Source organism: Haplochromis burtoni, unplaced genomic scaffold (genome assembly GCF_018398535.1).
Source record: "Haplochromis burtoni strain Fernald_Lab_line unplaced genomic scaffold, NCSU_Asbu1 Contig_175, whole genome shotgun sequence".
NCBI classification, from domain to species: Eukaryota; Metazoa; Chordata; class Actinopteri; order Cichliformes; family Cichlidae; genus Haplochromis; species Haplochromis burtoni.
Window position 1 is genome coordinate 697,670 of NW_024582536.1, and position 13,958 is coordinate 711,627.

General features: G+C 42.1%; 1 protein-coding gene across 1 annotated transcript in view; it reads right to left on the reverse strand.

Moving 5' to 3' along the window:
• adcy8 (adenylate cyclase 8 (brain)) overlaps positions 1-13,958 on the reverse strand; it is a 127,410-nt gene that overhangs the window by 27,632 nt on the left and 85,820 nt on the right. Inside the window, exons 6-7 of the mRNA XM_014337366.2 lie at positions 12,146-12,304; positions 10,433-10,703 (exon numbers count right to left, since the gene is read on the reverse strand). Of these exons, the coding sequence (XP_014192852.2) occupies positions 10,433-10,703; positions 12,146-12,304 (430 nt within the window). The remainder of the gene's footprint in view (positions 1-10,432; positions 10,704-12,145; positions 12,305-13,958) is intronic.

Genomic DNA, 13,958 nt, shown 5'->3' on the forward strand with positions numbered 1-13,958 from the left:
CACTTAAACCTAGCAGGTAGGAGGAAATGAGGTGCAAACTAAAAGCATCAGGAAAAGTTCTGTCTGCATAATAAAAACCACAACGGAGAACAGTGACTGTGAGCTCAGCCCTGTTTGCTCTCAGCACACAGCGAAGAGATCGGAGCTGAAACTGAACTTGAGCTCAACAATTCATCTTTTGCATATGAATGAAAACGCATGGCCTTTGTGTCAAATCATTAACATATTTGGAGCGGTTTCATTATAATGAGGAAACTGGCTGATGAGCATCAGCTACGCACTCCAGGCCCAAGACAGGTGAGGTGACGGTATGCAGACTTTATTATCAGCTAATTTCAGACTAATCTCAGCTCATTTATGTGGGAAAAATATACAGACGATATGTCTGAATGCGACATGCTCCATGCGTCTGTTAAATAGAGACAGAGTCAGCTGTGATGCTTTACAGCACAAACTCAGATCGGGTTTGGGAGTGTTTTATGTCCACACTGTGATTTTGGTGTAAATGCCATAAAATGCATAAACAAGGCAGCACAGAAGTAATAAAAAGGCTTATTGACCCATAAACATAAATCTTTACAGGAAGAGACTAGAGCGTGGTTTCTGTTCTGAGCTGCACGAATCCACATCTGATTAAATCTGTGCTTTTTCAAACTAAAATGACCCTGGATGATGGATGACCACACAGCAAGTACCAGGGGGCTGAAAAATAGATCAAACTTTACTTCAGAAATAAATTTTGTTTACAGCGTGACACAGAATTGCTTTGGGTTTACTTTAAATACTTCCCCCTTCATAACAGCTGCCCAGGATGACTTATTAAACATGATTATCTCGTGCTGTTTTAATTTGAAAATCCTTTCTCAGGTTATCATGTTTAAAAGAGAAAACTTGACCTTTAACCTTGACAATGAGGTCACCTGAAAATACTATAGTCCTGTGTTTGCAAAGTTGAATGCCCCGCCCACCAACCCACTTGCTGTCCGTCAGCCTTTTAAAGCCGAGGTGGGGTTATATTTCTCAGTAGCAAAACATCTGAAAATACCAGTGAAAGTCCAAAGTTTAAAATTTTCCAATGGCACCCCAGTGGGCCAGACTGGAGTCTTTGCCGGGCTGATTCTGGCCCCCGGGCCTTTTGTTTGACACCTCTGCTAACTAAAACATCAAGCCGTCACTTGGCAAACCTGTTCATCACTTAACCTCCAAACATCTGAGCCGGAAAGAAATAAAACAGAGATGAGCTCCAATGATAATAATGCAAGACTGCTGAAAACCTGCAGCACTGATAATGTATCTTTGTGTTTTATTTTGAAAGGTAAGGTTCTCTTGATTCACTCTTTTCATCCTCTTCACAAGCATAAAAGACACTTTACTACTCCACTCTTTATCTTTGCACATGCAGCCCAGAGAGACGCAAATGTCAGATTCATCAGAATACATGAAAAAAAAAACACTAGGTAGAAACTCACTGACTTTATGCAGAAAAAATGAATACAAGCTGAAATTCATCATCGCACAGTTAATTTATCATCAGCGTTTGGAGCTGGATGTTTTCTTTAGGTTTCCTCTCTTTAGAGGAGAATCTGGTTTCAAACATGAAACCCTGTGAAGTTTAAAGGAAAACTGTGAACATTTTAAATATTTAAAACAAGGATTTCCACCATCAAGAGATCAAAGCCACAAAAGAATTTCCTTCTCTTGTTACGCATCCCTGTTTCCAGAAATTGGATGAAGCTACATAATATTTTATATAAAAATCTGTGATGTAGACTTGCTGTGTACTGCCAAGTTTTCCTTGTATGTCAGTCCCCTCTCTGACCCTCTGCTACCTGTGAAAACTCCATTCAAAACACAAAACGCTCTTCTGTAAAAAACAAGTATCGCAGAAAAAATCCACATCAGAAATCTCTGCACTGAATCATACTTGTTATTAATCTCTTCCACAGCCAGTCTCTTTGCCTGTCTTCCTTCTCTCACCCCAACCGGTCGCAGCAGATGGCCCCGCCCCTCCCTGAGCCTGGTTCTGCCGGACGTTTCTTCCTGTTAAAAGGGAGTTTTTCCTTCCCACTGTCGCCAAAGCGCTTGGTCATAGTGTTTTTCTCTGTATGTATTATTGTAGGGTTTTCCTTACAATATAAAGCATCTTTGGGTGACTGTTGTTGTGATTTGGTGCTGTATAAATACAAATGAATTGAATTAAATTGAAATCTGAATCCATTACTTCATATTCCACAATAAAGATAGCGAGCCTTAGTCTTCAGCTAATGAGAGAAGAACTCGGAGGGGGCAGGGCTATGAGCCGTGCTGCTGTGATTTTTCCTGGCATGCACATCCCTCAGGAAGTCTACAGCCTAAAGGACAACCGCTTCTGAATCTGGCATTTCCCGTCTTTGGACTGGCTACAGTGATTAGTCGTCGAGCAGTGTTTGGCTGCATCGAGCCAGCAGGGGTTACATGTATGTATACACATCAATAACAGAACACACTGCTGCAAAGACCAACATATGACAACAGAACAGGGACCTTTGTACTTATTCAAACTTCCTTTTACACCATTGTTTTGTGGCACTGATGTGACGGTGTGCCCTTTCTCACAAAGCATTATATAATTTGAAACATAAAAGTGGCAGACATAAATCAGCAGAGGATTTTCCCACAAAAGTGCCCTAGCCAAATATCGTTTATACATGAAAGATGGATGTCGCCATTGTTGCATCACCAGCTGATTATTGAAGTCTGGGTTTTCACGCCTGGAGCTGAGCATCAAAACACGACCTGGGTGCTTTCGTGACACCAGCTTAGTGGTTTTGAAACTAAAGAAAACAAACCTGAGCATTTAGAGCAGCAATGACGCTTTTGCTCATATGGAGTTTTTGTCCATGTTTATTTATGAGCATTTACCGCTACTGCAGTGTATACATGACTTAACGTAAGGAGAAGCTGAATATGTCGTCTTCAGACTTTTGATTGCACACTGCTTTGTAGTTTAACTGGCATGACTTAAGTCACTACAGCAGCACTGAGCACAAACTCAGACTGATTCTAGCCTTCGGCGAGCCTTTAAAGTGAACATGCAAACAAGGTAGCGAGAATTAGGTCAAGGGAGGAGCGTCTAGAAAGAGATCAAGCTGCCGCGCGTCCCTGTCGGCTGAGCCACCTTTCATTTCAAATGCAGACGTGAGACTTGAGCAGAGCTGAAATGAAACATGAAACTGAACCCATTTCTTTCTGGCCTGGATTTCACAGAGCGGGGACTCGGAGTAACCGGGTCTTCTAAGGAAACGCAGAAGCTCCTTCGAGGCGAAAGCACTGCGACTGTGCTGTGCATCACGGGCGCCGGCAGGTACACAGTGAAGCATGAAAGAGGTAGAGACAGAGCCACTGAGTCGGCGCAGGGCCCACACGGAGCTCCGAGTACGATTTCAGGGCACGCGACGAATCTTCTGAGTTTCATGATAGCAATCAGTCCCGGATGGACGACAGCTCCCGTAATCACAGTGACACACAGGATATGATGTCATTTCTTCAGTGGCTATCTGTGTCATACGCAATAACACGCAGGATAATTGGAAGATAATGGTTGGCCGCAGATACTAAATCCTGTTTTTATAACAGTTATCAGCACAGAGCTGTTACCTGCTGCTTCAGTCAGCTGCCTGTGAAATCGGTGAATCATCTGCTATTATGTGTTATTGCATGTCTTCAACCAGCTGTGTACAGTTAATGGAAGCTCCTAGTGCCCATGTCAGTGTGAAAGCTGCTGTCAGCGTCCTGGCTGAAGAAAAGGAGCATAAAGTCAGATTACTGCAGGTGAGAGTCAGTCATTCAATCTTAGCATAAGAGTCAAACATAGGCTGAGTATTTCTAGTGTTTTTGTTTAAATATCGGCTACTAAAGCAAGAAAAACGAGCTTCTAAGCTAAAGGGACAGTTAGATTTTAGTATACTTTAGTTGCCTTATTGACTTATTTAAAGTTTATGATGAGATAAAGACAAACACAGAAGAAATGCAGCAGCTGCAGTTGTCAAACTTCCTGGACTTACAGATCTCCTAGTGGGAGTACACTTAACAAGGTGTCGGGCCTTCATGTGGATTCTCTGAATCACTGCTAGAGGGATGGACACCATTGGTCCAAAATTATCCTCATATCCTGTGTTTTGATGGTGGTGGTTGGTCCAAAGTCTTCTATAGATGTTCAGCTGGGTTGTTAAAGCCACAGCATACGATTCACATCACATCTGATTCACTGACCGTGTGATCCCTGGTGCTATATTCCTCCTGGGAAAAATGCATTCCTACTTCCTCATTCTCTGCCTTATTAATTGTTGAGGAAAGGACTAACCCTCACTCACCCATGAAACAGCTTATAAATTCATTATATTTGATCTCTAATCTAATCCAGTAGTTTTACTCTCATTTTAGTAAGAATATATTTTAAAAATATAGAACTTATGTGTGGGACTTGAATCATGGCTTCTCGCGTGAGCAGCAAAATGACGTTTTCACCTTTCAAAAGTGGAAAATGTTAACTTCACGCACATGGACACAAATGAATTGATGCTAGACTGGTCTGATACAGAATAATGTTCAAGTAAATGAAGACAAGTGTCCATAAACACTAATTAATTGATTTAATTTCACGACTACGTCAACCACTGCCATCCGACTGTGTCGGCTTATTTCTACAGTACTTATTTCCCTGCAGCAGAGAAGCAGCGGCCACTTAACAAGATGGTGATTAATTTCCAGAAACGCTGACCATGCGGTGGTGAGTCACGTTTACACCGATTATCGGCCTTCAAATATTCATGTCATAACAATGGATGCAGCCAAGACATAACTGAACTCTTCTTGTTGTACTGCAGTCCCTTTATTTCCTGTGTGACTGACACAGGCGTGCACCAGTATCGTGCCAGCCAAATCAGACCAATAGGAGTGAAGGACGGGGGTCACAGAAAACCAGCAGTGAGAACTCGAACTCCAAGGAAAGCAACGCAACAGAAAATAAAAGTGTTTTTTTTAAAGAGATGCTTTGAAACTCCTCCGAGGAGCCTTTGATATGCAAAGAGCCACTGTTTGAATTGACTTCTCTAACAGGCTTTCATTGTGCCAGAAGAAAAAAAAAAACCAAGTGGCACTTTTCAGAAAAACCATTCCTCTGCATCCAAACACACACTTACATCAGACGCTGTAAACTCCTGCTGCATTCAGCCTCGTATACACAGGAGGCGAGTTTGCAGAGTTTGCTGTCAGCTCGGAGCTGCAGGAGATGAAACAATCAAACTGCAGCTCTGCACATTTGGCACACGCTGAGAGCGGAGACACATTTCACTGTTCACATAAGGAGCGAAAATATGGCATTACCATCGCATGTTGTAACAGCGCTGTATTCATAAAAATGTGTAGAATATACAGTGTTAGACTGCAATCTGTTGTGACTGGACTTTTAAATACATATTATGATTTATAATAGTATGTATTATAATAATTGTAATGTATAATTTATGACCTGAATGTCCATGAAATCAAAAGGAAATTGTCAAGTTTCTGTTTAACGTTCTTGAGTGCACTCAATCACAGCCAGCCAGACAAGCACACGGGAACTTTAATCAGTCTATTCAACTCAATTTAATTTTATTTATACAGCCCCAAATCACAACAACAGTCGCCTCAAGATGCTTTAGATTGTAAGCTAGACCCAACAATCATATGATGAGCAAGCACTTTGGCGACAGTGGGAAGGAAAAACTCCCTTTTAGCAGGAAGAAACCTCAGTCAGAACCAGGCTCTGGGAGGGGCGGGGCCATCTGCTGCAACCATTTGGGAAGAGAGAAGGAGGACAGGAAAAGAAGTCTATTTTCTATCCAACAAGGAAAACGACGACATAGAGCAAAACCACATTTGGAGTACACAGCACAGAGAAAATCAGACAAATAACAAAGGAGGGAAGAGAACAATTGCAGTAAATAAAAACAAAGGAAGCCAAACAGGAAGAAACTAAAAGAGACGAAGGAGAAAACACAGACACTGATGCATCACACGCGGTCGACAGCCTACTTCTATAAATGTCTTTTAAACGTTTCAAGTTCGATGCTAAATTAAGTCTTCATTATCTCTATTATCTCTGCAGGGTTTTGAAATGGCTTGGTGATGTGTTTAACATGAAATCTTAAGCTAACTGTTTGGCTAACTGTTCGCCTTCTCCAGTTATCCTGATGAAACGTGAAGCTCGACGGCCTGGAGCAGAAGCTGTAGGAAGGCGCCATTCACTTTGTGATGGAGGAACAACGAGTCCTCGCCAAGCAGCATGTTTGTGGTGCTGGGTGTCGGCCAGCAGCGCTGGACACAAAAAGCTCGTCCGATCAAAGCAATCTGGGAATGCAAATGTGGCCTGAGAATGCACTCTTAATCCCCCTCCCATCATCATGCACGATGACATGTCTTTGTTTGTGGGAGGACAGAAGATACGTCCAAGTATGCGTAAGACAACGGTCAGAGTTTAATCTGCTGCAGAGACCGAGCACCCTCATCTACATCAACACTAACACACTGTCAGGTGTAATACAGCAAAACAAGCTCACATTCATTTACTGTGATACATCAGACACCTGGAAGTAACGAAATAAAATGTGTTTACAAGGAAACTCTGCAGAACCTTTCCAATTACAAGAACAAAGAAAAAGATAAAACACAGACGAGGACATAAAATGAACTAAATGAAGTTTAAATATTTCAGCCTTCAAAGATGGGCAGCAGCTCAGTCAGCAGTGGTTACACAAACTGATACACAGAAAAATACATACGAAATGTGAAGAAAATGTAAACTTCAAAGCTAAGGAGACATCAGAGTAAATGCACCTCCTCCTCCAAGATGAAGGCCAGAACGAAATCCAACAGCTCAAGGTTCACAACGCTGACACTCACGTGCTGTGTTCATGCTCACTAATCACCGCTTTTACTTTACCTTTCACGTGAAGTTCAAATGCAACACAGAAGAGCTCTGAATTTTTCATTTCTCCATCACGTCATATACAAAAATCTGAAATCTCCACTTTAAGGCAGATTGTCCTGCTTATGATCCTTTCAGACAACATAGGCCATGGATCAGGACTGAGAATAAAAAAGGAGTCATGCATGAGCAGAAGACGCCACTGTTTAGAGTTGCCTCCCGCCTCCCAATATTACTCCAGTGTGCAGAACTGTAAAGAGGACAAAACAAAGGATGCTGCTGGTGTAGGTGAGGCTGTGAAACGGACACACACTGCTTCAGCTGCAAATATCTTTTTTACCGTCTTTTCCCAGAAATTGAAACCTCCCCCCTAATAACATCATGCACATCATGAAAGACTCCAAGCATGGTCACCAGTGTTACCCATCAGCCTCCCAGTAGATGCACCTATGATAACACTTCCTTCAGGAGTATCACATTCACAAGAGTTTTGGAAAACTGACCTTGACCCTGAGGTCGAGGTCACAGAGATTCTAACTCATCTGAGACTTTTAGTAGCTGCACCTGTGGTGTAATTTCAAAATCCTACGTTGGCTCGTTCTCAAGTAACCACAAACCGGGGTGTCCACGCCACCCACCCAGCAGGGTGACAACAACACCTCTTTAGTCGTTTACAGCTGAGCGCTGTTGTGTCTGTCAGTCATTAAAAGACGAGACTTTATGACCCTGTCGTCGAAGCATTCCAGGTTTACTTTTCAAAGACATCTCTGCTCTCAAGTATCAGTACTATTGGATATAGACAGCACATGCATTCAGCATAAAATATCTGAGGTGTTTTTAAAACCTCATTTAGGAAAGAACTCAGTTAAGCTGATGGTTAATTAGGCCTGATTCAAATCACTGCAGAGCACAAAACACTGAGAGAAAGAGAAAAGCAGCCCAATGATGTCGCAACAATTAAAGCAGCACAAGAGCGGAGTCGTCTCGGTTTCAGTGCAGGTCACGCTGGTACTTAACTCATCAAAAAGGTATCACACCATTTTCATATGCAACGTAGTCCATGTAATGCCCTCAACATTTGGTAGCCTTACTCAGGCATACTAATGCAACACAATGCAACATAGCTCAAACAGCACAATCTTCTAAAAGAAAAGATAAATAACAAATCTTTCATTTTTTTCTTGCATAAACGTCTTTCAAACACCTGAAGATGGCAACTCAAGAGCAGATTAAGAAGTTTCCTTTAAAAAGATCTTCACAATTTACCCGAACCACACAGCCTCGCCTTCGCCCATGAACCTGGCAGCACACAACACGTAATCCTGCCTTTAATTCAGTTCAAGCTCATTAATGCAGCACAAATCACAACAACAGTCACCTCAAGGTGGCTTTATACTGCAAGGTAAATGCCCAACAGTGTTCACAAGACACAACAATCACACTTTACAGCGCCATCATGTTGTTTCATTGCAGTTGCACGCCTCTCTTCCTCAGTCTATGACTATATATCTAACCGGTGTGTTAGCTCCTTATAGAGGCAAAAGGATCTGTGAACGGTGCAAACAGAGAAAACTGCATTAAATGATACTGTAAAAAAACAAACGATGATGCATTCATCAGCCTGTGTCTGATGTTTTAAGGACATTTTTCTAACATATTTTCATATATTTCCTGACAGGAAACTCTTTGAACACCATTTGAAACTGTCACAAACATCCATCAGCTGTTAGTTTTTCTCCCTCTCCCTTCCACATTGTTCAACAAAAAAAAGAAAGAAAATGTGAAACAAGCTCAACCTTCAATCACTCTCTCCAAATTCAACCGTCTTAGACAAAACACAAAACCCCTCCGGGGGCTGGTTTGTTGTCACAGGCAGGCAAATGAAGAAGAAATGAGGAGGATGTTTAAAATGGGCCACACAATCACAAGCTCGTCATCCGAAAATAAAAAATAAAAAGAAGGCTGGCGCGCAGTGATGCGTTACCACAGTAACACATTTTCTCTGCAGAAAGCTGTCCACTCGCTCCCAGGAAAACAAAACCCCCCAAAAAGGACAAAGCAACCAACAAACAGGCAAAACAACTGCGAAGATCCCATGCACTGTAAACAAAAAAACAAATAAATAAATTAAAAAACGCCCGCCGTGACAAAAAACTTCATCCTGCAGTGAAACTCAGTTAAAGCAAACAAGCTGGCCAAGAGTATTCTAGTCGTCCAAATATCATCAGGAAAAATGAAACAGAAGTTTATTTCCTCCCATCTACTTGCTTCGACTGGCATCTTCACTCATTTCTGGGTCCAAATGCTTCAGTTCCAAAACAAAAACAAGCACAGACAATTGAAAACAGTCCAAATTTGTTTAGCTCCAATAAAAAGATGCGTGTGGTTGTTCTAACAGGTGTTACAGTAAAGTTTAGCATTCAGGCGTCGATGAAACGAGGATTTACAAAGTCGCTGCTCTAACGTTGAATCTAACATCGCTGGAAAACTTGTCAAGGATTAGCTTATGTACAGTTTTGATATGACGTGGAGTCCTGCGAAAAACTAGGCACGCCATATGATTTAAATAGTTTAATCAACAACCTTTATTGATAATAACTTGATCAAATGATCAGTTTCTGTGGATAAAATCTGTCCCACTCTTCTTTGCAGCATCACTTCATTTTTGCACAGCTCTCTTGAGGTCCGGACTTTGGCTGGACCTTCGCAACATTTTCTTTTTCAGCCATTGCTGCTGTGCTCGGGATCATTGTCCTGTTGCATGACTCAGTTTGGGCCAAGCCCAAATCAATACGCCTGCAGCGCCGCGCTGACCGTCTGTGCTGTATGAAGTGCTATGGCCAAACGTCTCCACTTCCAAACAAGCCATATTTGTTCAATCTTTTCTAATTGTACTGTCATGAATGTAATATTGTATGACAGGAAAAGAAAGAAAAAACTCGGGTTTGTGCAGTCTGACATGTACTCTGGGGTGTTTTGCAGTTTCTCTGGGCATTGCATGATCTGACTATGGGATGAATTTGCGAGGATTTTCACTCGTGCTGTAATGTTTGCACGTGCCTGAATGCTCCAGACCAACAAACTGCTTTTATAGAGGTGCTTACACTTGCTGATGATCAATTAATTAAGGGCATTTAATTAGCAGCACCTGGGTCCTACCAGGCTGAGAAGAAACCAGGCTGAGAATGGCAATTAAATAGGTCTGGTGGGCTTGTGCCAGTTTAAAAAAAAAACGGAGCACTGGAGAATATTAAAGAGACGAGACTCCCATCCATCATAAGGAAACATTTGAACCCAGAAATGGGGTCATTATGTCATTAGCTAACGAGCAGATAAAATTCATTCCCCTCCCCCGAACGTAGAAATAAAGATAACAGTTTAATCATCACTGCAGAAGAAGTTTGCTGCAAAGACAGACATTCTCTGGCAGGGTGATAAAGTGCATACATCATGACCTGAATTACAAGCAGTGGCGGGACTTACGTTCTCCTTCCCCACGATGTTGTCAAAGGGGAGCTCGGGGCTCCACGAGGCCTCGTTAAAGGTAGCGCTGCTGGCTCGACGGTCGGCCGAGCTGGCCGCCTCCTTCATGATGTCCTCCGGCAGGGAGAGCAGACTCTCCTCGGGCTGCTTTATCAGGTACGTCTCGATGTTGTGGCGGCGAAGGAAGTCGTTGCGGTCCTTCCCGTGGCCTTCCTCCACCTCGTAGTCACCGTTTAAACAATCCAGAGCTGCCTTAGAGATGTGGATCCTCCTGAAATGGAGAAAAAACATACATATTTGAAACATCTTTTGCCACTTTAGCTCAGTGGGTGAGAAGGTAACCACAGGCCACAGTGGTCTGGGTTCAAGTCTGACCCACAGTCCTTTGCTTCGTGCTTGCTCTCTCCCCACTTAATGCCTGCACTTACTATCCAGTAAAGATAAAAAAATGGCAATATACATATATATAAACATCATGCCCAAAGGGAAAGAAGTATCCATAGATATAGATGTAATCATGTCGCTGATTAGATGTAAATCCATGATTCAGTTCTGGCTTTGTCTTGCTTTTGTCTTCTGTTTCCTGTACTTTGTGTTTTATTGTGTGTGTTATTTGTGGTCTCTCTATTCATTTTCTCTTCTCTTTCCCTTCACCCACCCAACCAATCGAAGCTGCCCCTCCCTGAGCCTCATCCTATTAGAAATCTTCTTTCCCACCATCACATCAAGAGCAGCTCATTGGAGTTCTCTTGCTAAAATTGCAGGATCTTCCCCTTACATGTACTCTGAGATGACCGCTTTGACTAGAATTCATTTGAACTGAAGTGAATCCATGACATAAATAATTCCTGTGAAAAACATTTGCTGTTCAATGTTTCACTTTCTTCACCAGGTACTGATTTTTTCTTGAGGATCTTTTTTATATTGTGAGGTCAACACCTACAGTAACACAGAGAAAATCCCAATGATCAGATCACACCTGTGAGCAAGCGCTTGGCTCAGCAACCAGTGGAGATGCATTTAGTGATGACTGGAACAAAATTCCACCTCAGATACACATTTGATGAACATTACGTAACATATGGGCGACAAACATGAACGTGACATGAAACAAACACTAATGTAGAATGTAACATCACATTCACAGGAGGGTGATGAATGTGAAAAATCAAAAGAACTGGGATTTATAATAAATGCTTTTTTAATACATATAGATGTTAATAATCACTATATACGTGATGATGCTCGAGCTCGATTGGCCCACCTGTTAAGGAGAAGATACATACAGATATAGACATACAAATTTGCTTCCGTTCTAATTTGCAGCACGAGGTGACGGGTGAAAAAACGAGTCAGATCATATAGAAGTTTATGGGAAAAGATGCTTGCAGGAAATGTTAAATCAGTACTTAGAGAAATAATCTGCCTTTTAAGGTCAAACAGGAACAACAGGAACGTGAAGATTAAAAAATTCCCATATTATGCCACAAAACTATCCTTTTAAAAACTATATGAGGGTGGATAAAAATAAATGACCGAGGGACTCAGCATAATCGCATCTCCTGCTCGGCTCTGGCCATGACATATCTTCACCAAACATCCGTTTGCTTTCTCTGGAGCCATGTTTTATGTGAGTGATTTTTCCGTCTGTCCACTGCCAATAATCCAACTGGAGATAAAAACAGCCACAGAAAATTCCTTCCGTTTCCTCACCCTGGGATGCCTCCAGACTCCAGCTTGTTGGCGATGTCCACATCCCAGGACCAGACATCGAACTGCCACTTCCTGAGTCCCAGCACGCCGCACAGTACCGAGCCGGAGTGGATCCCAATACGCATGTCGATGTCGTGTTTCGTCCGTGATCTCACGTATCTGGAAGAAAGCGGGAAAAAAGCGGTTAATTTTTGGCATAGTACTCTTATATAAATCAGGACTACGGCGCTAAAGTAATGTAACTGAGAAAAAACTGAGAAAACTAGCTGATTTTTGGCAAGAAGAACGAACAAACAACAGACAGAGGTTGCAACTGACTGGCTAGCCGCTCCATGTTTGTTAATACAGTGGAAAGAGAAGATTAGCTGTACAGCTTTGCTTTGTGCCATTACAGGGTTTACTGATGGCTGCAATAAATCCCAAAGAACGGGAAAAAAGAACATGGAAGTCTTAGGTTTGTAAAGGTTTGTGCTCTGGAAGAACAAGACCAAAATGGAGAAGTTTATCCATAATGTAAAGCACAACATTTAAAACTAACCAAACACCCCATACCAACGGTCAGCACGGTGGTGGAGGGCTGACGTTTAGGACTTGTTTTGCAACAACAGGACCTTGGCACGCCACAGCCCCTAGAGTTAAATGCCATCGGTCTCAAACTGCAAAGATCACAAGAAAAGCAGCACATCTACAAATCTACAGCAGAGTGGCTGAAAAAGAAGCAAACCAAGGTTTTGCAATGCTCCACTCAAAGACCTCAATCTGACTGAAATGCTGTGACACGCTGTTGAGAGAGTTTAACTAAACTCAATGAAAAGAAGTTACGTCAAAAAATCCTCCACAACGATGTGAGAGACTGATACAGTCATACAGCTATTAACGCTAAAAATGCTTCTAGAACAGGGGTGGGCAACTCCAGGCCTCGAGGGCCGGTGTCCCTGCAGGTTTCAGATGTGTCCTTGAACCAACACAGCTGATTTAAATGGCTAAATTAGCTCCTCAACATGTCCTGAAGTTCTCCAGAGGCCTGGTAATGAACATGTTTAACTGTTTCAAAATACAAAGTAATATATAATGTGGTGTGTAAGTGGACTGGACCACTTACATGAGCATGAAAATACAATGAAAATAAAGCGCTGTGAGGCTGTGAATAAACACACGCAGGTATGTATATTTGAGTTTAAAAAAGCTGATCTAATTGACTTCAGGGGGACACGTCTGGCATTAATTTAAAAATATTTCAGGGGTCACTTTGGGTCGTACTGTGAAAAACACTGACGGCATTAATTCAGCAGATTAATATACATGAAACTGACCTTTGGTGAAACTAAAGAAACACAGAACACAGAGACAGATAATGCTGCCAGGCAAACACCGTTCAAGTCCACCAAGAAATGAACACAAAAGAGTTCAGGCATATCTGTGGCACTTCAACAAAAGAGGTAAAACTGTTTCTGTAGACTCGTCGCACCTGTTAATAAATTACTTTCTCATTTCGTACTTTTTTTTCCCTGAAACACAATAAAAGCAGGACAGAGTGCAGCTGATAACAGCCTCCGAGGAGCAGACAGGCCTGTCACGCCTCTTCCTCCCTCCTGGCGTTATTTCATGCTTCATAAGAGCCGCAATGAATGTGAGGTGAAAGGCATCCTGGGTGTTTGTGACAGGTGGTTAAAGTCAGTCAGCTGCTAGACGACACCTGGAGTAGAAATTAACAAAGAACCTGCAGCTAACGATGAAGAGGAGAATGAAGATGCTGTGATACTGTGTTGACTCTGCCGGGAAGTTCTTTCCATATATATATATATATATATAT